The sequence below is a fragment of the Bos javanicus genome, chromosome 10 (genome assembly GCF_032452875.1).
Source record: "Bos javanicus breed banteng chromosome 10, ARS-OSU_banteng_1.0, whole genome shotgun sequence".
Classification (NCBI taxonomy): Eukaryota; Metazoa; Chordata; class Mammalia; order Artiodactyla; family Bovidae; genus Bos; species Bos javanicus.
Window position 1 is genome coordinate 60,387,242 of NC_083877.1, and position 25,450 is coordinate 60,412,691.

Here is a 25,450-nt window from a genome sequence, read left to right on the forward strand (position 1 = left end):
TAAACCTTGGGAACTTAAGGAAATGCAGGTCACCAGTTCTATAGGATTCCATTTTGTCAGTAATTCTACAGTTTTCATTAAATTCCATAGATATGTTTGTCATTGTCTATTTTTTTTAAATGAGGTTGTGATTTTTTTATTTCTTCCTTTGACAGTGTGAGTTATTTTTTTCTTTTAGATAACCTACTAAGAACTCATTGAAGCATAAGCAAGTTTACCATCTTTATATTTAGAGGAGATATGTATATTTGTTAGCTACTAGCAGAGATTCTTGTTGAGCAGGAACTTATCCAAAGAATTGTTGACAATTAAATCGCTGAAGATTTTGTGGTCAAAGTCAAATCCAACAACAGTGTGTTTATTTTCTTTTTGCCAATTGTTAGGCCATATCCCATCACAGTCTAACAATCCAAAAGAGAATATTGCCAAATCACTGGCCAGTTTTCAGAATGGCTAACCCTTTTCTTACTATGGAACTTTCAATGCTTAATTGTAACAAGTGAGGCATACTTTTTCTTGAATCAATGGCTTATGGCTATTAAGAATTCCTTCTCTAAAGAAATGGGAAGAGAAAAACTTTTTTAGTAATTGAATGTCAAAAGCAAGAAAATCATTCCAAGGGACTGAGTTCACATCTGTCTTTCAGGGCAGTTGTCATCTGCCCAGTGCACTGCTGCTGTCTCTCACTTGGCACCTCAACTCCCAGCTTAAACAGCAGCTATTTGTGTCAGGTGTGGAGTGATAGCCTCTGTCTGCTGATGGGCTGCCTGGGCCAATTATCTAAATTCACCCCCTGGCCTTGTCCCCGAGTGGAAAGCTCTGACTACCTCAGTGGAAGGACTGACCATCTGTTGCCAGTCCCTTTGTGATATTATTAACGCTCTCCTTCTGCAGAGAATGTGGATTATTTCATTTTGGAGGGGCATTTTGTGCTTTTACTATTATTATTATTAATTCAGGTTAGGTTCTAGTTTCATCTCTTAGAAGCCTACTAAAAGGCTAAATGTGGTGCCACCAGAGAACAAGTTAAAAGGAGAGGCTTTCCTCTCCTTGGGTAAGAATAGTGTGCTCTCTCAGGACCAGTTCTCCAGTGATACTTTCTCTCTCTCCCAGAGTCAGAAATGCAATTCAGCAGCTCTTGGCCTCTTATAAATTCCTATTTTGACATAGCCGGGTCTTGCTTATACAGTTACTAATACAAGTCTTGTTTCTGTTGGGTTCCTTGGTGCATTTTTTACTGTCATTTATTCAATCTTATTTAGATATAAAATATTTCACAAGACAGCACTGTAATTAAGCCTGAAGTGAGACTTTTACAACCCAGGGTAGCTTAGATGATTTTCTTGATTCCCTAAAGATGTGAGGGACTTCCCAGGTGGCTCAGTGGTAAAGAATCAGCTGGCCAGTGCAGGAGACATGGATTCTATCCCCAGGTCAGGAAGATCCCCTGGAGAAGGTAGTGGTGACCCCCTCCAGTGTTCTTGCCTGGGAAATCCCATGGACAGAGGAGCCTGGCAGGCTACACTCCATGGGGTCGCAAAAGAGTTGGACACGACTGAGCGGCTAAACAACAGTAACAAAGATGTGAGACATGAGTCGTCATATCCACTCCCTATCACTCTCCTTCTCTTCCTCCAACCCTCCATACACCTGCCCCAGCCTAACACTTCTGGAAGCAGAATTATACACCCAGATTTTTCACCTCACCTACCTACTCCAATCCATTATCTTAGCAACATCTTATAAACCACATTCCTATGAAGGAGCGGTGCTTCTGCTGGTGAAGCAAGCAGTCCTTCAAGATGCATTAATATCTTCAGGTCATTTTCCCTTTCATTCACAGCAAAGCCATGAAAATAGACTAGGGACTTTCTTATGGTAACCCAGAAAACCACTGTTCATGTAGATGATGTCCAACTTTTCATGCCAAATTTTATCATCTAAGACATTTAAATGTATCCCATCTTAAAAGGCCTCCAAAGAAGAACGTTCAACAATGTATGAACGAAGTTAAGGCATCAGAACACATGAAATTCGAAGTTTAATTTTGATCTTTTCCACTTTCTGTACTTGGTATTTCAACCTAGTAGATAATCCAGTTACCTTTTACTTTCTCATTTTAATGAAATAGGAAGGAAACAGCTTTTGTTCATTTATTCATTAATTCAGTTAAGGATTGAGAGATATAAACAATAAGTTTTGTAATTTCAGATTTTTGTTTTCTTTGACTTTTAAACGAAATCTTCTGAGCAATTTCTTTGTATCTGGATGCAGTAGCTTCAACTTCACCTAGGGCAATTTGCATTTTTTGTATGAGACACTCAATTTTAAAATTAGTAAGGAAATAAATATTAGAATTCTCTTCTATGTTATTCTCTGTATATTTTTCAATGGAGTACCTTAGGATTTTCTGTAGACAACAGTGAGTTAGCCTCTATTTATGAAGAAGTCTGATAGGCTTATTCTTCAGTAAGATAGCAGCAAAACTTGACAACAATTTGGAGCTTACTGAAAGGATCCAGATGTAAGCTTCCCTCTCTAGGAGAATTTACCTGGAAGTATATACACTATATATGGTATATACTATCAAGAAAGTATATACAGTCTATGAAAAAGCTTATAGAAATAAGATTATTTACATAATATATATTATTTCTTTTAGTACATTGGTATTGTGATATTCTAACTTATAATGATATAGGATGACTTTCTTTCTTTCCTTCTTTCTTTACTTCCTCACTTTCTTTGTTCCCTTATTTTTTACTACAGAATTAGTGTTAGAAGAGAAATTATGTACCATATTGCCTTTATGGTTACTCAAGGTCAGTGCTAAATTGTGTTTCAAACTATGGAAAATTTTAGTACTTTGTGTATGTTTTAAAATATCTGAGTTTCATAGTTTCAAGAAATTTTAATACAAAATAAGACACATATATCTGAATGCATTCTTATCGCAGGTATTCCAATTTTAGATATTCTAATTGATCCCAAATAATTATGAATAATGTTCACTTTCACTGAATTTTGCATCTAATTTTTCACTTTTTCATTACTTGGTAAAAGCAGTCAAAAGGAATTAGCATATGGAAGAATTCTACAGTGTTTAGGCTCAATAACTTTACTACTACAATTTGAAATTAGTTCTGACAGCTCAACTTATCATTAAGATGATATTCACTTTCATCTCATTCAATATATATGGTAATTATATCATATAATCATATAATTTAGATTGTTCACATTTGTGTTATATATTCTAAAGTTTAGATTAAAATATACTGTAAGAACTAAAATGTATATTGGATCATCTGTACATATCCCACAATTTACAGATTAAAAAATGAGAATTGGAAAAAGTAAGGAGTTGTACCAGAGTCAGTCACAGGCAGGGTTTGGACCTATCTGTCATAACTTCCACCTGGGCTCTGTTTTCTCCACCAAGTTCTGTTATCCATTATAAATCTCAATAACTTTTAAATGGGCTTCCCTCGTGGCTCAGATGGTAAAGAATCCTCCTGCAGTGCAGGAGACCTGGGTTTGATCCCTGGGTTGGGAAGATCCCCTGGAGAAGGGAATGGCTACCCATTCCAGTATCTTTCCTGGAGAGTTTCATGGACAGAGGAGCCTGGCAGGACACAGTCCATGGGGTCATTTATTGATATGAGCCAGATTCTTTTGCTAACATAGAAATAGCTATCCACAAAACTTTCCTCCAAATAGTTATTTCCTTAGCTAAACTTCAGTATAATCAGAACAATATTCTAGAACTAACATGATAACATTATTAATAGAGATAATAATAACCATACTGTTAGCAATCCATTAAAATGGCCTTAACATTCTATATCAATTATAGTTTAAAAAGTAGTTTCTCTCATTTTCATATTGGAAACATAATTCTCCATATTCCCATATTGGTTTATTATTAATAGTTTAGAAGCCTAAAAGACATTTATTAAATAAGCAGCAAAGTTTTAAATGTTCACTTGTAAGCCTGGCACTATGCTAAGCAAATGTTTACAGTATCACCCCCATGCATTCTTTTTCAATTAAGTTTAACATATGTAACATTATAAAATGATATGTTATAACATTGTTCAAGTGCTAGTAATGCAAACAAACTTTCTTTTCACTCAGGGATTTTAAATTCTTAGTGTACATGTTCAGGTATATATTTTACTCCATAAAATTTAATACTTTTGAAATTGGTTATTAATCATAACTGCTAAATGATAAATCCAAACCTGATATATCAAGATAAAAAGAATAACTGATTATTGAAGAAAATATAATTATCTACATTTGAATCATGAAATTAATGTCTCTTCCAACTCACTTTTATTTCCTCCTTCACATTTATATTTCCCTTAAGGTAACATAGAACTTTTATGGCATAGAATATGAAGATAAAAAAATGTTAGGAGGAGCCTGTTTTTGTGCCTAGGTAAATAATTAAGCAATCAAATACAAGTTCCTATGACATGAACAGATGAGGAGACCACAGATTCCTATCTGTTTTATAGTTATATACAATTGCACAAGTCAATTTAGCACAATTCAGTATTTGACACCATGGAAATATTTTTTCAAGAGAAACCAAATTATTTTTTGATAAAAATCTGTATTTCCTCAAAATAATGATAATGCATTTTTGGTGAGCATTCACTGAGTATTCTAAGGAGAGTTCCTAGTGAGCTTTGCTAGAGGACAATAAATCACATTTCAGTATAATTAATAATATTTATGTTTTGCTTAACATAGGAGCATTTGAGCTTAGAACATGGAGAATATATTTTCAAATTGGCTTGGTTTATCAGCTCCAGCTGTAATATTATTATATTTGCCCTACTCCAGGAGATATTTTTGGGAACATAGTTTATCCCAATTAAGAGCCAATAGAAAATTACATTTAAATTTTTTCCAAAACAAAGGGAAATTTAGAAAGCATGTCACTTGAAAATTGATCTTTTCTCAGATTGTTAAGGCTCATAAGCTTTTCTATAAATAAGAAAACATTACTTACTGTAATTATTCTTCATCTCTTGAGTCCCTTTGACTTTGCCTCGTTTATCAATCCTCAGATACCACTGTGTTCGACAGAAGAGTCTTCTCACTCTTATATCTCCTCCTTCCATGTAATCATAACTTCTTGTATGTCGCTCGGGGCTGGAACAGTTCACATTTGTAGCCATTTGCTCTGGAGTCATGTCATTGCAAGCTAAAGATATAGTGCCCACTAGACAGATAATGTGGAAGCATGATCTGTAGAGCAAACTTGGCAGGATCCATGTCAGTATCCATTTGCGCATTATAGTATAGTGCTCCGGGTGTTCATGAATAACATAATGAAAATTAAATCTTGAGTTGATTGTTGCTCCTAGGTCATTGACCTCTTCCTATCTGTGAACTGTAGATTGGTTTAAGGAAGAGCGGTTGCACTCTCCAAATTGTTAGCCTTATCCTTTTAGTCCTGATAGCAGTATAGGAGTCCTCCTTAAATAACTCTCTGTTGGTATATCCTTATAAAAGCAGGTTGTAATAAGCTCAGTTGCTGAGATGCTGTTTGCTACTTGACTTCTGTTTGCAATGAGAGATCAAGAATGGGGAGGGAGGAGAGAGAGGAAGATGAAAAGTGATTGTATAAATTTCAGTGGGCAAATACTCTTACAACATACTGTGTAATTCTTACTGTGAAGGTACCTTTAAAACAGTTTTCACAGAGGATGTCAGGGTCCTTACCACTCTATTTGTAGACTTATAAAAGTTCTATATTAGTAGAGATTAATCTGAACATGATTGTACCATTCATTCCAGTCCCTATTTGATAAGAAACATCCAGCAATTTAGAGCTGTTGATTTAAATTCAGTTCTAAAGTTCCTATTAACAAAATATTAATGCTTTTTCCTAGATGTCTTTATTCTTTTACAGTTGTGGTTTCACAGTTATTTTCTTCTGAACTGCCCACAGTTCTCAAGTTAAACGTCAGAATTGTTCTGGAGAATTTCAACCTTATCTTTATGAAAGTTCTATAACGTAATTACTGTAGATAATCACACGGCTCAAAAGTCTGGTAACTTTACTTGTCCCCTCAGGACTAAAAGCAGAGAAATAGATAAACTACTAACAAACAGTTAGCATTATTTTTAAAGACAAGTAACATTCACTTACTTGTTCTGTTGATAACAGCTGGATACACAAGAATTCCATGTCTGTTGTCTGCCCTGTGCAACTTGAGCCTCTCTACTGTAGCTACAAACTATTTCTCAGCTGAGAAATTCTCCAGCGGAATCATAATTGTTTCCATAAATCAACAGCAGGCACGAGGATTTTCTCTGTGTGTGTGAGCGCGTGTGAGCTTGTGTGTGTGTGTGTGGAGCCTTTTATTCAGAGCTTTTCGATAAATACCTTTGCTGACCTCATTGGAAGCAATTAAAACTTAACCAGTAAGCTGTTAGTTGAATACAACAGTGAGAATAAAAGAGGCTTGTATAGTATTCATTCAGTGGTCATGAGAGGGAGCTGTGAACATGGTTTATGCCCAGATCTACAAATGGGTACCTACTTTGTAGAAACAAATCTCTGATTCTGAAGCAGTTAGAAAGGGAAACAGAATTTTTTAGGTTGTCTCATAGCAGTTGAAATAAGTTTAAAAATATTGCTTTGACCATATATGTAAAGGGATCTTTTACCAGGAAATCTTTTACATAGATTTATGGAGCATACATTGCTACTATTATTCTTTTGTGTTAAGAATGTTAGAATAAAACTCCTAATATGTATTAAGTCACACCTTAGTGTCTTCAAGAAGTGTATAGCTGAGTTAAGGGTATATCTCTTCATATAGAGGTATTTCAGCATTGCTTATAACTTTATGTCTTATGTTCCTATATTCTTACTTGAGTTGAGCCAATAATTACCAGTATGACTTTGGACAAGTCACCTGACGTTTCTGAATCTCAGCTACTACACTTGTAAAATTAGTCTAGACGATTCTATGGTGCCTTGTAGTTTTAAAATTCTGTAACTTGTTGCTTACCCTACTAAGATCAGGAAGAGGATATATACTTTTAAATTATTATTCTTAAAAATTAAAAATAAAATTTTATATGGTTTTATATTGGTTATCAATGGTTGACTCATCCTCAGTAAAAATATTGATGCAATAAATATATGTTCATTTAAGGATAGAATTTTAAGAGGTATAGCTCATGTAAAAAAGAGAATGCTATTTTGCTTTCCACCATGAGTTATTCTCCCCTTTTTTAGCATGTATATATTAGTTTCCTGTTCTAGCATGTATTTATTAGTATACTAGAGTTTCATTAGGTATTTGTTGCAAAATAATTGCATTGTTAATCTAAATCAACATTTAGGAATACATATTAACTTTCTATTTCCCATGGTAATACTCTCAGCGCGCGCGCATGCACACACACACACACACACACACACACACACACAAAACTGCACTTGAAATGCACTACTTTACCGCCAGGTGGTGCACGTAGACCAAATAGGAAAAGAAAATCAAGTATTTAATACATTCAATTGTATTATAAGTTATAATTTCCTTTTGTGTCTATGCTTGGAGGAACAGAATCAAGAGCACAGCACAGTTTAAATTTACTCAATTACTCTTTAGGCACCAAATATGACTTTTCTAAGTTTTTTAGAGCAGAAGGGGATGACCCTTCTATAATTGCCTCTGTTGAAAGCTGCTGCTGCTGCTGCTGCTAAGTAGCTTCAGTCATGTCCGACTCTGTACGACCCCATAGGCGGTAGCCCACCAGGCTCCCCAGTCCCTGGGATTCTCAAGGCAAGAACATTGGCGTGGGTTGCCATTTCCTTCTCCAGTGCATGAAAGTGAAGAGTGAAAGTGAAGTCTCTCAGTCGTGTCCGACTCTTAGCGACCCCATGGAGTGCAGCCTACCAGGCTCCTGTGTTCATGGGATTTTCCAGGCAAGAGTACTGGAATGGGGTGCCATTGCCTTCTCCTCTGTTGAAAGCTAGATGACTACAAAATATTCCATCATGTATTTCTCTAAAAGGAGGAAGAGAGAAAAAAGAAAATATGATGCTACTGTGTTATAAATCATATCTCCATTAGTTTTGTAGGCAACAATAACGAGCAGGGGTAGAACTCCTAGGACTCGGATATTCCTTCTAAAGAAATGAAAATTATTAACAACTAATTTACATGTAGATATTCAAGAGCTACTAAATTCATCCATTCCACATTGACCCTACAGATTTTATACTAAGAAATCATGGAATCAGAAGTCAAAATTTGCTAATTAAGTGCTCAAGACTTAAATTCAAAAATGATGAAGAGTACTTAGTGCCTCATTTGCTGTATAAGGTTAATTATAAAATTAAAATTAGAAACAAAGTAAATATGAAATTGTAATCTGTGTACTCTAAGTTCATTGTTGTTGTTCAGTCGCTGTCATGTCTGACTCTTTGTGACCCCATGGACTACAGCACGCCAGGCTTCCCTGTCCTTCAATATCTGAGTTTGTTCAAACTCATGTCCATTGAGTGAGTGATGCCATCCAACCATCTCATTCTCTGTTGCCCTCTTCTCCTCCTGCCTTCAATCTTTCCCAGCATCATGGTCTTTTCCAGTGAGTCGGCTCTTCCCATCAGGTGACCCAAGTATTGGGGTTTCACCTTCAGCATCAATCCTTCCAATGAATATTCAGGGTTGATTTCCTTTAGGATGGACTGGTTGGATCTCCTTGCAGTCCAAGGGACTCTCAAGAATCTTCTCCAGCACCACAGTTCAAAAGCATCAATTCTTTGACTTTCAGCCTTCTTTTTGATCCAAATCTCTCATCTGTACATGTCTACTGGAAAAATCATAAAAACTTTGACTATACAGACATTTGTTGGAAAGTGATGTCTCTACTTTTTAATACACTGTCTAGATTTATCATAGCTTTCCTTCCAAGGAGTGAGTGTCTTTTAATTTCATGGCTGCAGTCACTATCCGCAATGATTTTGGAGCCCAGGAAAAGAATATCTATTACTACTTCCACTTTTTCCTCGTCTTTTTGCCATGAAGGGATAGGACTGGATGCCATGATCTTTGTTTTTTGAATGTTGAGTTTTAAACCAGCTTTTTCACTCTCCTCTTTCATCCTCATCAAGAGGCTCTTTAGTTCCTCTTCACTTTCTGCCATCAGTGTGGTATCATCTGCATATCTGAGGTTGTGATATTTTTCCCAGCAATCTTGAGTTCATTAGATGCCATTGTACATTGTGATTTGAAAATATGATAGCAGTAATATTAGTGAATGGATTAAATCTTAACAAGGGAATAGGTATCCTTTGATTATCAGTTTACATAATGCTTGCGTGCATGCTATGGGCCTACAACCACCACAGCCATAATGAAGAGCCTCACTTATCTCTTATTATATTTCAAAAGGAATTATCCAGAAACAAAAGTAACTTAGGTATCTCCAGATAGGGTAAACCCTCTGGGTTTTTTTAATTTCATACTAGTAATAACATTAACAAGTATTTATTGTTCTTGTTTTAAGGTACACATAATGACAGGCTAAGCACATAAAATACTTTGCAGAGGTGCTCTTTTGTTTTTTCCAGTTTGAGTTAACTTCATTTTTAATTGGAAACATCTCTGTCTCTTGAGCTTTAAAGTTGTAAAGCAAAGGATTAAATTTGTAAAACAAAGAATTCTTGCATCTATTTCTAAAAGTTCACTTTTTAAAAAACTGTTCTTAGTAAGTAGAGATTAATACCTGGGATTCTTCAAAAAAGAAACAGTGCTAACACTTGCCTACTTTGATTTGGTGATAGACTATATGAGAAGAATACAAATAATCTATTTCAGTAAATATCATAAAAACATAGGCAGTTGTTAAAGTAATGATTAACCTCCTAGTTTTGCTTAGGCAACTTCCATTATGTCCCTATTTCAAAAAGAGATAAATGATAGAAAATATTTTTGTTTAATGAATTTTGCATTCTAGTCATTAATTTTAAAACTATGTCACATTCATATGCTAATGCTATGCTAAGTCACTTCAGTCGTGTCTGACTCTGTGTGACCCCTAGACGGCAGCCCACCAGGCTCCCCCGTCCCTGGGACTCTCCAGGCAAGAACACTGGAGTGGGTTGCCATTTCCTTCTCCAATGCATGAAAGTGAAAAGAGAAAGTGAAGTCGCTCAGTCGTGTCCGACTCTTAGCGACCCCATGGACTGCAGCCTACCAGGCTCCTCCGTCCATGGGATTTTCCAGGCAAGAGTACTGAAGTGCGGTGCCATTGCCTTCTCTGATGTCACATTCATAAGTATGTATAATATAATTAATAGGAGGGAACATCATTAAATATTTTCATTCTTTTACATTTTTATATTCTATCCTGTTCCACATCCTCCTAGTTCCCATCCTTTCCCTATAGGTAATCATTGTTATTACCTATATTTAGTTTCTGGTGTATCTTTCCATAATTTTGTATGCATATATAGGCAAACTGAATATATATGTGTGTATACAGTTTTACTTGTTCTCTTTTTATGGAAAAGGTAGCATATCATACACAATGTTCTGCATGTTGCATTTTTTACTTAATAAAAAAAAAGAAAATCTTCCCATCTCAGTATTTAGAAAATTACCTCATTTTTTTTTACAGCTGCACAGTACCCCATTGAATGAATATATCACAATGTATTTGACTAGCTTCCTGTTGTTGAACAATTAATTTATTTCCAGTCTTTTTCTATTACAAAAAAAAATGACACAATGAATAAAATTATAAACATATCATTTGAATGGATATTGCCAGTTTACTCTCCACAGAAGTTGAACTAGTTTTTAGTCTCATTCACAGTATATATGGTGCCTGTTCAGTATAGTGTATTGTCAAACACTGGGGGTTTTGGTAATCTGACAGTAAAAAAAGCATTTTATTGTTTTTTCTTGCATTTCTCATTTCATGAAAGAAAGTGTCCGTCATGGACAAGTACTGTAAAGTCCACAGTGCTATGAGTGTCTACCATAAGTGGCAATAGGAAGCTTTCCCTGTGCTAATGCCAGTAGAGCTGCAGTTTAAAGGATGAGAGGGAGTTCTTTCAACAAGGAAACACCAGTGAGCTCTAGGAGAGAGAATGAGAAGGACTTTGGTATGTAAAAAAGCTGGAGAAACTTAGCCCTGGTGGGCTAAGTCAGAGTTTGATCTTTATCCCAAGAGCAATGGCCATTATGGGATGATAATCAGAAGAGTGACATGATCATAACTGCACTCTATGCCTCTATTCTGACCCAAACTAATTTAATTTCTGCCAGGAGAATAAGTTTAAGAAATTCAAAATTGTGTTCCTTTATCCTATCTTTTCCATTATTCATATTTTCAAAAAGATATCCAAACTTTGTGATTGAAAAGGAAAGATGTAGAAGAAAAAGTCATATATATCTTCCAACTTGAGTAAAGCCCAAATCTGCTTCATAGGGTTGTGCTAAATGCCCTGAAAAGAAGTGAAACATCAACGTGTCTTTGAAAAGAATCCCAGAGAAGGTAGAGCCCATAGATCAGGCAGCATAGAGAAAAATCTCTTTGGGAGCCACACTCTACATTTCTGGTAGTACCCCAGCACACAGCAGAAGCAGCAAAGCTCCAAAGAGTAGAGACTGCCTACGTGTCTAGAAACAGACAGACTCAAAGCACCCCTTATAAATATTTCTCGTGTTTTAAAAGACATCTGGAAAAGCAGAGAACCCAGACCTGAAGAAACTTCATGAGCAGTCAGTAGACACCTACAAGTAACTAGAACAGACAGAGGACACAACTGAGTCCCTTGTCTTGGGCCAGAATTCTCTCTCATCTTGAAACAGAGGAGGGAACCCAACAGTTGACATAAGTTTCTACTAACCAGTGGTGAGAGGTAAGGGGGGGGTGAAATTCTCAAACTTGAAGCCAGGATCATTTATAAGGTTATATGTTACCTCTTGCATATTTGAGATTGTGATCCAAGATTTATTTCTGCTACATTCTCATCACTATCACCAAACTATGGATTTATTTTCATCTTTTATTCTGTCAGTCCCATTTCATCAATTCAGCCTCAACTTTGGATCATGCCATTCAACCAGTGTTACTCACTTCCTTAGTTCATTCACTTAACTATTTATCAAATAGTTATTTGGTGCCAGATGTTGTCCCAGACTTTTGGAGGTACAGTGAGTATTCTAGAAGTGGTCTTTGCACTTACAGAGAATGCTTTCTGGTGAGAGGACATAAACACAGCCCTTTGGCCTGTGTATATGACAGAGGCAGTGTGGGTGTGGGTAGGATAGAAACAAGGTGTCCAAGGAGATAGGAGATAGAGGGGTAAATGGATAGAGGGACCGATTTTAAGTTAGAAAGACCCATCTGAGGAGATAAAGTTTGCGCTGCCTGGAACAAGACTGATGTTGGTGTGTTCCAAGAACTGAAAGAAGGCCAATATGTTGAATGAAGTACATGAGCAGTGGGAAGAGTTGTGAGAGATTAGTGAAACTGAAAAAGTAGGCAGGAGCCAGATCGTAAAGAACTTTGAAGGTCATGGTACTACGAGTTAGAGGTTATTCTAAGTGTAACAGGAAGCTGGAGTACAGGCAGTTCTACTTATAAACATTATAGACCTGGGCAAAGGCGCTAGTTAAACTCCAAAGAAAAATGTCAAAAATAATTGAGCAAGTGTGGGGGTTCCTATAAATCTTGAGTCATGCAAACTTTGTGCTTACACTTATGCCCTAACATTTTAAAGCTTACTGTATATAAGATACAAAGTCTGAGTCATATGCTCAAAATTGTGTGCCTGTGACTCAACTATATAAATATCTCAGTTTACAAGTGTATCTAGATTCTTTGTGTCTCTTGAGTCAATATAAAGTTGTTGTTTAATTTTAGATTTGTAAAAAGTTATCTAATATGCTAATCTAGAAATCAAGTTCTTCAAATTATAGTTTTAACTTACTAAATTAACTTTAGACCTGGAGCAAGATCTCCAGAGTTACTACTTCTTTTTTTCCCAATTCAGAAATATCTGTGTAATGAAGTTAAATTATACAATTTACTCGTGATTGCCTTGACTCTCCTTAAATTAACGCTTAACTTTAGCAAAGAATCTATCTCCTTGATTCAATGCTATACATTAGTGCCTTTTTTGATAACAAGTGCCACTCTAACAGTTGGAAATTGTTGTAATGGCTATGGAGAGAGTTTTGCTTCAACCCCAGGAAAACATTATGGAAAACAACAAAGACTCTGGGCGATTAGGGTTACTACATTCTTTGCTTTAAATTGTCATTCTTTGGTTCCATGTTCATTGTCTACATAGCAAAATGAGTGCTAAAACTATCGTTTTTAATGTTTCATGGATGTCATTGTGGTTTAAATCTGGTCACAAAAGACCTTTCTGAGGAGGTGGGATTAAACTGAAATCTGAAGGATAAGAAGAAATCAGAAATGAAGGTAATACATTCTAGGCAAAGGTAACAGGGAAAAACAAAAGCTCTGAGGTGAAAATGAGCTTGGTATGTTCTAGAAACTAAATGACAGTGTAACTGGAGTTGAGTGAACAAGAGAAAAGTTAGGTGATATGAGACCAATGTGCGTGGGATCTTTTTTGGTTTTACTTTATTTTTGAGGATAATTGGTTTACAAATTTGTGTTGGTTTCTGCCATATGTCAACATGAATCAGCCATAGGTATACATAGGTCCCCTCCCTCCTGTCTGTGTAGGAGCTTGATATCAGTGTTGGGGACTTTGGATGTAATTCTAAGGATAATGTATAATAATCAATGAGTAATGTGATCATCCTGAAAACTTTGTGAGAATGATTTGGAGGATGGCAAAAGTTGAAGTAAAGAGACCAGTTAGGAGGCTGTAGCTGTAATTCAGTTTGGAATTGATAATGCCTTAGACTGGGATCAGAGCAGGGAGAGGAAAGAAGTGGGGAGATAGATTTTGGAGACAAAGCTAGGTGATAATTCAGTGTGAGAAACAAGGAAGAGTCAAGGTTAAATCCAGATGTCTGACATGTGTAACAGGATAAATAGCAGTGTCATTTGCAGAACTCAGATAGACTGGAAGAGAACTGACACTGGAGGGGGAAGTCCGGCAGTTGGAAAGTTAGGTGAGAGGAATGCTATAAACCCAAACTCTCTTCATTCTGGACCCAAGGGATCTGCACCTCTCATTCCTTTAAAATAAGAACCAGTAAGAATCTTGCAAATCAATTACCACAAAAGGGTGGAATTAGAAATAAAATCATTTTCTAAAGTATTCAGGTGCAAAAATGAAAACTTCTTACAGCAGTCTTGCGTGCGTGTGTGTGTGTGTGTGTGTTAGTCACTCAGTTGTGTCTGACTCTTTGAGACCCTATAAACTCTAATTTTCTAGATATTAGAAATTTTATTAGAAAGATTAATAAATATTATATTTAAATCTAATATAAAAATATTAGAAACAGTATTTCTAGAATATCTACAACCAGAATATCACAGTTCCCAGTATTATAACACATGAAATTATCAGAAGGCAAGCTGTGTTGTGGAACCTTATTACAAAAGCCTAAAGCAGTTTATTTTTTTTGTTTCAGCCATAAACGGGTTGCAAAGTTGTCCAAATATAGTTTAATGTGCAGTTGAGTCAGTTCAGGTGACACTGAGAAAGAAGTTTCTAATGACAATGTTGGCATTCTCTCTGGGTATTTTACCTACGAGAGAATTACCTTTATATCTAGAGGAATATTGTAGTAGAGTAGTTCATACCAGCATATAATGCCACAGTGAATTATATAACAAGGCATATCAAAAACTAAACTTTTGTATCTCTAATGTCAAGAAAAAATAGTGAAGTTAAAAAAAGGCAGTCATATCAGTCATTTGATAGTAGCCATAAGAACAACAAAAGACTGATTTTTTTCCAATGAATTTTTGGCTGCTTATAATTATTGCTTTGATTTCCTAGCCTAAGAAGCTTGGAAATTGGAAGCATTGTTTCATGAGTTTAGAGCATTGCTGAATTAGTACAAATCAAAAACTGAAGTATATTTTAAAATAAATACTGTTTATTAATGCCAAGAACTATATGTGTAATAAATCATACTGTCACCTGGCTTAATTGAATAAATAAGAAAAATAGGGAAATAGATTATTAACTTATCTGCAAATGTGAATGTGAAAGTTCTGAAAGATGTTTGAAAGTTGCTTTCTCTCTTAAATATTTTTAAATCTCGTCTGACAACTGATTTGTCCTACTACTTTGTACTAGCTTAGAAATATCTGCAAAGCAAAAAGATAAACCTCAATGGAAACTCAGTTTGAATGGAAACAAAGTCTGAATTAAGGGACTCCAAATGAATGCAGTTTTACTGTATTTTAAATTATTCCAAGATAGAATGTTTTATTAGGATAGAATTCACTTTTATTATTTTTGACTTGGATAAAGAAAGAAAATAACACTAGTTCTTAGTATAAGAAAAAGGGGTGGTTAAAGACTAATTCAAAAATTGTAATGAAATTATGTATGGTGTACTCCTACCTTCCCTGGATTGACTTCCTTGTGCCTTCTGTTCTGTTTATTTCACTTAGCATGTTGACATTTATTAATATACTGTATTTCTAATATAATCGAATTATAAAACCAAGAAGCAAATTCAAAACATCAAGGTGGAAGAGATGAAAAATATAAAATTTCTGGATCATTTTAACACACTCAGAGCATGTTATATATTAAATTTAAAGGGGGCTTTTTTTTTCCTTTCAGCAGTAGTCCTCATCTTTTTAGTACTTAATCCTTTTAGATTGAAAGATCATTTTGTCTCTTTTTTCCCCCTTTTTGGTTTATACGTAAAAATTCAATTATGTGCTTTCCTTGTTGATACAAACATTTACTAAGATTTAGGAGTTTTTTGGTTCTGTTTTAAATTCTTAAACTTTTTTATCATATCCTATTCAATCTCCTTCCCTTTCTCTGCATTTTTCTCCTCTACTTTTTTTTTTATTCTCGTCTCTCTCTCTCCTTCTTTCTCTCTCACACACACTTTTTCTATTATACCCATGCTTCAAGTTTCTAGAAACCTCCTTTAGTCATTCTTATATTAATTTTCTACTTGTTTGTCATTTTTTTCAGTCTAGTCTTGAAAAACACATCTGGTTTCTATTCCAATCAGTATTCCTCTGAGAATAACCTTCATATTATAGAAGACAAACAATTCTCAAATAACCCATAATGATGCAACCTCTGGTAATTTAAACTTTTATTCAATAATTTTAAAAGAGCTATTCATGTACTCTAACTTGGCAGGCTTTTCTTTTTCATTTAAGATAAAGTTTATGGAGGTGGGGTTTGTATGGGTAATCATTTAAAGCAAGTTAATATTTGGAAACTTATTCTTTCAAAATGAGAAATCTTGGAAACCAAACATGGAAAATGATTCACTCTTCTCATTAACAATTCAGTTTTGAGAGTTCACAAGTTAAATGACACATACAAAGTGTTACGGGAGCAAGAAGATAGCAAAGCCTAGGTACTGAAAAAAGAAGACAAAAAATTGGAGCCACTAAGAAACAGCAAATAAATATTAAATGAGAAATTACTAAAAGCTGCTAGCTATACTGTGTTTAGAGGTAATATGGAACAGCTGGCCTGTGATGAGCTTTCACCATTCAGATGTTATCTTTGCAATCAGATATACCTCGATTTGAACTACTTTTGCTCTTGTTGACTTGGGGAAAAAAGGCACAACATGAGTGTTGTGAGCTAAGTTTTATTTGGGGCCAAAGGAGGACTACAGTCTGGGAGACAGTCTCAGATAGCTCTGAGAAACTGCTCCCAAGAGGTTGGGAGGAAATGACTCTATATATACAAAATTAGAGTATGTGCAATCAAGCACACATTTTGGCAGAAGTTGCTGTTGTCACCAGGAGCAGATGTCCATTAATGATTTTAGTGCTTTTCTAGATATGAGTAATATCAAGAAATTGGGCTCATTAAAATTTTCTCCTGGAAATATCTAACTATGTGAAGGCCTAGTCTGCCAGTTTTTCCAAGAGCACAGAGTGCCTCTTCCTGATCTCTGCCCTGAACTCCTTTCAGAATGTGTTGAAGGTCAGCAAATGCAGCAGCTAGTGACTTTTCTCTTGTAGAACCAGGTAGCAAACAAAAATTTGTAGTGACAGGTCCCCTCATGGTATTAAATTCAATCATACTTTGAGAGGTATTTCATGACCATTTTGTCCCATGGTGCTAGGAATGATCATTTGTAGATCAGGCAAGGATTTTTTTTGATAGGCCACTCAATGTGCTATTACTGAACTAGGTCCTATTAACAGTAACCAAGTGTCTTTGGACCACCTGTCTTACTAGTCTTTTATGGTCCAGAAAATGGTTCCCTCTAGTTTTTCTTCCCATATCTAGAGTTACACTATTATAGTCATTGATCTTATATAGAACTATATAAGTGGTTACTTGCTTGAAGTTACTAATCATCATTTTATCAAAGGCTCAGTAACACATTTAGTAACACGTTACTAAATGTGTTACTAAATGTGTTAGTAATGTGTAAGAAACAGCAATGTCATAAAATAGGTAGTATAGGTAATATAACTAGTATAGGTAATATAACTAGTATTATTAGTAAGGTCATAAGTAATTTATTGACTTAAATTGATTGAACTCCCATTAGGTGTGGCTCAATATATCACCAAGCTTCCCAGGTGGTTCAGTGGTAAAGAATTTGCCTGCCCAGCGTGAGACGTAGGTTTGATCCTGGGTCAGGAAAACCCTCTGGAGAAGGAAATGACAACTCACTCCAGTATTCTTGCCTGGGAAATGGACTAGAGGAGCCTAGCAGGCTAGTCTTAGGTCACAAAGAGTTGCTTAGTGACTAAATAGTAGCAGCAGCAGTATATCACCAAGTCATTTGACTTAGTCTGTTCTGTAACAAGTCTTATCTTTAAAGGAAATTATAAGATATTTGCTTTTCTCTGACTTACTTCACTTTTTATGATAATCTCTTAAGTTCATTCATGTTGCTGCAGATGGCATTATTTCGTTCTTTTTAATGGTTGAATAGCTGTGGTGTTAGAGAAGACTCTTGAGATTCCCTTGGACTGCAAGGAGATCCAAGCAGTCAATCCTAAAGGAAATCAGTCCTGAATATTCTTTGGAAGGACTGATGATGAAGCTGAAACTCCAATACTTTGGCCACCTGATGCAAAGAACCAACTCATTGGAAAAGTCCCTGAGGCTGGGCAAGATTGAAAGCAGGAGGAGATGGGGATGACAGAGGACGAGATGATTGGATGGCATCACCAATGCAATGGACATGAGTTTGAGTAGGCTCTGGGAGTTGGTGATGGACAAGGAAGCCTGTAATGCTGCAGTCCATGGGGTTGCAAAGAGTCGGACACAACTGAGTAACTGAACTGAATATTCCATTGCATATATATACAACATCTTTATTTATTCACTTATCAATGAATATTTAGGTTGCTTCCATGTCTTGACTATTGTAAATAGTGCTGCAGTGAACACTGAGGTGCCTGTATCTTTTTGAATTACAGTATTTCCTGGATATATACACAGGAGTGAATTTGCAGGATCATATGGTAGCTATATTTTTTAAGGAACCTCCTTACTGTTGTCCATAGTGACTGCACTAATTTACATTCTGGGACAGTTTCCTTTTCTCTACACCCTCTCCAGCATTTATTATTTATATACTTTTGATGATGACCATTCTGACTGGTGTAAGGTGATACTTCATTTTCTTTTGATATAAATAATAATTAGCAATATTGGGCATATTTTCATGACCTTTTGGGCATATTGGGCAAATTTCACATGCCTTCTTTGGAAAAATGTCTGTTGCGGTCCTCTGCCCATTTTTCAATTGGTTTGCTTGTTGGTTTTCTGATATGGAACTCTATGAGCTGTTTGTATGTTTTGGAGATTAATCCCTTGTCAGATGTATTGTTTGCAAATGTATTCTCCCATTCTGTAGGTTATGTTTTCATTTTATTTATGGTTTTGTTCCTGTGTAAAAGCTTTTAAGTTTAATTAGGTCTAATTTAGTGGTTGTTGTTTTTATTGTTTCCCCTACTTCCATTTCTCTAAGAGATAATCTGAAAAGATATTGCCACAATTTATGTCCTGCCTAGGTTTTCCTTTAGGAGTTTTATAGTATTCAGTCTTACATTTAAGTCTTTAATCCATATACAATTATTTTTATATATGGCATTACAGAATGTTCTAATTTTTTTCTTTTACATATAGTTGTCTAGTCTTCCCAGCACCACTTATTGAATATACTGTCTTTTCTCATTTGTATTAAATATATTCTTGCTTTCTTTGTTTTGCCTAAATTGACCATAAGTGTATGGGTTTACTTCTGGGCTTTCCATCCTGGTTCATAGTTCTATATTTCTATTTTTGTACTAGTACCATACTCTTTTGATGACTGTAGCTTTGTAGTATAGTCTGAAGGCAGGAAGCCAGATTCCTCCAATTCTGTTTTCTTTCCTCAAGATTGCTTTGATTATTCAGGGTCTTTTGTGTTTCCATACAAATTATAAGATTTATTTGTTCTAGTTCTGTGAAAAATGCCATTGGTGATGTGATAGGGATTGTGTTGAATCTGTATATTGCCTTGGATAATACAGTCATTTTGACAATGTTGAATCTGCCAATACAAGAACATGGTATATCTTTCCATCTGTTTGTGTCATCTTCGATTTCTTTCATCAGCATATCATAGTTTTCAAAGTACAGGATTATTTGCCTCCATAGGTCTTCCTAGATGCTTTGCTCTTTTTGATTTGATGGTTTACTTAATTTCTCTTTTTGATCTTTCATTGTTAGTGTATAGAAATGCAACAGATTTCTGTCTATTAATTTTGTATCCTGCAACATTACCAAATTCACTAATGAGCTCTAGTAGTTTTTCAGTAGCACCTTTAGGATTTTCTATGTTTAGTATTATGTTGTCTGAGAACAGTGACAGTTTTACTTCTTCTTCTACAATTTGAATTCCTGTTATTATTTTTTCTTCACTGATTGCTGTGGCTAGGGCTTCCAATACTATGTTGAATAAAAGTGGCAGAAGCGAACATCCTCACCTTGTTCTGGATGTTAGGGAAAATTCTTTCAGATTTTTACCATTAAGTATAATGTTAGCTGTAAGTTTATAAAATGTGACCTTTTATTATGTTGAGATAGGTTCCCTCTATGCCAACTTTCTGGAGTTTTTATCATAAATAGTTGTTAAATTTTATCAAAAGGCTTTTCTGCATCTATTCATGATCATATGGTTTTATTATTCAACTTGTTAATGTCACATTGATTGATTTGCATTTATTAAAAAGTTCTTGCATCCTGGGATAAATCCCCAGTTGATCATGGTGTATAATCTGTTTACTTTATTGTTACAGTCGATTTGCTAGTATTTTGTTGAGGATTTTTGTGGATATTTTCATCAGTGATATTGGTCCCCACTATTATAGTATTAATGTCAATTTCTCCCTTTAGTTAGTATTTGCCTTATATATTGAGGTGCTTCTATGGTGGATGCATATATATTTACAGTTGTTATCTCTTACTCTTGGATTGACCCGTTTATCATTATGTAGTGTCCTTCTTTGTCTCTTGTATTTATTTTGTTTGATATGATTATTACTACTCCAGCTTTCTTTTGATTTCCATTTGCATGAAATACCTTTTTCCATCCCCTTACTTTCATTCTGTATGTGTTTCTAGATCTGAAGTGGGTATTTTGTAGACAGCATATATATAGTCTTGGTTTTTTATCCATTCAGCCAGTCTATATCTTTTGGTTGGAACATTTAAGGTAATTATTAATATACAAGTTCTTATTATCATTTTTAAATTGCTTTGTTTTTATAGATCTTTTTTCTTCCTTTCCTCTTTTTTTCTCTCCTCTTGTGATTTGATGACTTTCTTCAGTGTTGTGTTTAGATTCCTTTTGCTTATTTGTGTTATAACTACTGTAGATTTTTGGTTTGTGGTTACCATGAGGTTTTGATGTAGCACTTTATATATGTATATATGAGTGTTTTAACCTTTTGATCTCTTAATTTCAAATGCATTTCGAATATCCTACATAAGTACTGCCCTCCTGTCACAGTTATTGACTTAGATATTGTAGATATATGTGGATGATTGTCAGCCTTTACTGTATGTTTTCCTTTACTTATGAGCTTTCCTACTTTGTAATTTTCTTATTTCTAGTTGTGGTCTTTCTTTTAAGCCTGGAAAAGTTCCTTTAGCATTTGTGTAAAGCTGGTTTGGTGGTGCTGAACTCTTTCAGCTTTTGCTTGTCTGCAAAGCTTTTGACTTCTCCTTTGAATATGAATGAGAAGCTTGTTGGGTAGAGTATTCTTGGTTGTAAGTTTTTCCCTTTCATCACTTTATATCTTGTCATTCCCTTCTGGCCTGCCAAGTTTTTGCTAAAAATTCAACTAATAATCTTATGGAGATTGTCTTTCTGTTATTTGTTGCTTTTCACTTATCACTCTTAATATTTTCTCTGTCTTCAATTTTTGTTGATTTGATTATTTTGTGTCTCAACATGTTCTTCCTTGGGTATATTCTATATGGGACTCTCTGTGCTTCATGGACTTGAGTGACTGTTTCCTTTCCCATGTTAGGGAAGTTTTCATCTAGCTTGAGATATTTTCTCAGGCCCATTCTGAGTTACAAGAAATTTTTAGCAAAGAGTTAGAAGATATAAAGGATAACCAAGTGGAGTTGAAGAATACAATAAGTGAAATGAAAAATATACTAGAGAGAATCAATACAGAATAAATGAGACAGAAGAAAAAAATCAGTGAGGTGGAAGACAGAATGGTGGATATCTGTGCCATGGAACAGAATAAAGAAAAAACTATGAAAATAAATGAGGACAGTTTAAGAGATCTCTGGGACAATATCAGATGCACCAACATTCACATTATAGGCGTCCCAGAAGAAGATGATTAAGAGATTATTTTTAAATCGACAGTTCTAAAATACAATTATTTCTAAAGATTCATGCAAAAGCTCTTCTCTCACTATATTGAATATACTGAGTAAAAAGTTAATCCTACCAAGTTATTTTTCTTGCTAACACATTTGCAACAGATGGCTTACTTGATTTCTATTAAACCTAGGTACAATAAATTATTATACTTAATATTGATCACTCTAAAAACATGTCTATATTAATTAAATTGACAAGCAAACTAATAAACTTAATAAATTTAAATTAATCTTAATACTGTCTCTCAGTTTACAGGAACCTGAAATTCATTTGGGTTAGTTTCTTTATATTTCTGGGAATTTTTATAAGTGCTTAATTTCCTTTAAGCCCATTAAGCTCATTTATAAATTAATTTTGAAAGTACAATCCAAAGGTAGAGAAATATATACATATAGACAGACGCAACCATATATCTAACAGCTTCATTTTAAAGCTTAGTCATGAATTAGGTACTATAATATAAAACTCACTAGAATAGATAATGATAATCTATTAGATTATGAGAAATGATAATCCAGGCAATGTAAAACTTTTTTCAAATTCTAAGTAGACTTTTCATACTCGTTTATTTAATAAATATTTACTGAACAGCCATTATCTGTCAGATTCTGGTCTGTGTACCAAATGCCATGGTAATACAACACACTCTCTTACACAAAGATAAACTTAAATGAAATAAAGACTTCAATGTGAGACCAGAAACTATAAAACTCTTAGAGGAAAACACAGGCAGACACTCTTTGACATAAATCACAGCAAGATCCTCTATGACCCACATCCTAGAGTAATGGAAATAAAAACAAGAATAAACAAGTGGGACCCAATTAGACTTAAAAGCTTTTACACAGCAAAGGAAACTATAAACAAGGTGAAAAGGCAGCCCTCAGAATGGGAGAAAATAATAGCAAATGAAACAACTGACAAAGGATTAATCTCCAAAATATACAAGCAGGTCATGCAGCTCAAAACTAGAAAAACAAACAACCCAATCAAAAAGTGGGAAGAAGACCTAAACAGACATTTCTACAAAGAAGACATACAGATGACCAACAAACACATGAAAAGATGCTCAACGTCGCTCATTATTATAGAAATGCAAATCAAAACTACAATGAGCTATCACCTCACACCGGTCAGAGTGGCAATCATCAAGAAATCTACAAACAAATGCTGGAGAGGAGGTGGAGAAAATGGAACCCTCTTGCACTGTTGATGAAAATGTAAACTGATGCAGCCACTATGGAGAACAGTATGGAAATTCTTTAGAAAACTATAAATAAAACTACCTTATGACCCAACAATCCCACTAATGGGCATATACCCTAAGAAAACCATGATTGAAAAAGATACATTCACTCCAGTGTTCATTGCAGCACTATCTACAGTAGCTAGGACGTGGAAGAAAACTAGATGTCCATTGGTAGATGAATGGATAAAGAAGTTGTGGTGCACACATACAATCATGTAATGTAATGGAATATTACTCAGCCAAAGAAAGGAATGCATTTGAGTCATTACTAGTGAGGTGGATGAACCTAAAGCCTGTTATACAGAGTAAAGTAAGGCAGAAAAAGAAAAACAAACATTGTATATTAACACATATATATGGAATCTAGAAAAAGGGTACTGATGAAACCTATTTACAGGGCAGAATAGAGACACAGACATAGAGCACAGACTTGTGGACACAGTGGGGGAAAGAGTGAGTGAAGTCCCTCAGTCATGTCCAACTCTTTGCAACCCCATGGACGGTAGCCTACCAGGCTCCTCCCTCTATGGGATTCTCCAGGCAAGAGTACTGGAGTGGGTTGCCAAAAGGAGAGGCGGGGACAAATTGGGAGAGTAGTTCTGAAACATAAAAAAATAGATAGCCAGTGGGAATTTGCTGTATTAGGTTTTTCCAGTGGTCATGTATGGATGTGAGAGTTGGACTGTGAAGAAGGCTGAGCGCTGAAAAATTGATGCTTTTGAACTGTGGTGTTAGAGAAGACTCTTGAGAGTCCCTTGGACTGTAAGGAGATCCATCCAGTCCACTCTGAAGGAGATCAGCCCTGGGATTTCTTTGAAAGGAATGATGCTAAAGCTGAAACTCCAGTACTTTGGCCACCTCACGTGAAGAGTTGACTCATTGGAAAAGTCTCTGATGCTGGGAGGGATTGGGAGCAGGAGGAGAAGGGGACGACAGAGGGTGAGATGGCTGGATGGCATCACTGACTCAATGGACGTGAGTCTGAGTGAACTCCGGGAGTTGGTGATGGACAGGGAGGCCTGGCGTGCTGCAATTCATGGGGTCCAAAGAGTTGGACACGACTGAGCAACTGGACTGAACTGAACTGAACAGGGAACTCAAACCTGGTGCTCTGTGACAACCTAGAGGAGTGAGATGGGATGGGAAGTGGGAAGGAGGTTCAAGAGGGAGGGGACATATGTATACCTACGGCTAGTTTATGATTTATGGCAGAAACCAACACAACATTGTAAAACAATTATCCTCTGATGAAAAAACAAAGCAAACAAAAAACACACTCCCATCCAAAAACAAAAAGCATGATATCTGCCCCATAGAGCTTATCTGAAATTATGCTGCATCATTTTTTTAATACACACTCTGACAAGAAAATGGAGCAGATAAAAAATAGTTTTTAGGAAGCAAGAATATGATGGCTAAGTAAATATCTTTGAAGAATGGCTAAGCAAGAGACTGAATATGGCTAAAAAAAATAAATGATTAAGCTCAGAATATCACAGCATTCAAAAGTACTACACAAATACAGAAGGTTAAAAAAAACAGAGAAATGTTGTGATATGCAATATGAATCCAGATAGTCCATTCTTTACTATAAACGAATTCCAGAGAGAATATGAAGGGAAAGAGGGACAGCAAAGAACACCTTACAAAGTTGAATAAAAATTCAAGTCTTCAGACTGAAATGGCCCACCCAGGGTCAAGTAGAATGGATAAAGACCCACATTTTAGTGAAACCTCTGAACTTGGAAGACTGAGAAAGTTCTAAAAGTTTCAAAAAATAAAAGCAACACTATTTACAAAGGGACTAGAAATCAGATTGGTATCAGATAAATTATTTGGTAGATTTGGTCCTAGAAGGAAGTGCAGAAATACCTACAAAAGTCTGAGGGAAATAACATTAAACCAAAATATGTATCAGTCAAAGTACCATTCAAAAGCAAGTTTAAATATAAATATCTTTGCACAAACAAGAATTTAAAAGATCTACTAACTACAGACTCTCTCTCAAAGAATTAGTGCAGCAAAATAAAAAATATTTCCAAGAAGAAAATGTGGGATACAAAAAAACAACTACTACTCAACAATAAGGAGAAACAAGTCACTAACATGCACGACATATGCATTAGTCTCAAATCATTATTCTAAATGA

The 25,450-nt window shown here is 35.3% G+C and overlaps 2 protein-coding genes across 5 annotated transcripts in view; one reads left to right on the plus strand and one right to left on the minus strand.

The window, feature by feature from the left end:
* FGF7 (fibroblast growth factor 7) overlaps positions 1-6,544 on the minus strand; it is a 61,838-nt gene extending 55,294 nt beyond the window's left edge. The window contains exons 1-2 of the mRNA XM_061428799.1: positions 6,170-6,544; positions 5,024-5,577 (exon numbers count right to left, since the gene is read on the minus strand). Coding sequence (XP_061284783.1) covers positions 5,024-5,309 — 286 coding nt within the window. The 5' untranslated portion in view covers positions 5,310-5,577; positions 6,170-6,544. The remainder of the gene's footprint in view (positions 1-5,023; positions 5,578-6,169) is intronic.
* FAM227B (family with sequence similarity 227 member B) overlaps positions 1-25,450 on the plus strand; it is a 212,893-nt gene that overhangs the window by 135,717 nt on the left and 51,726 nt on the right. The gene's annotated exons all lie outside the window — the stretch shown is intronic.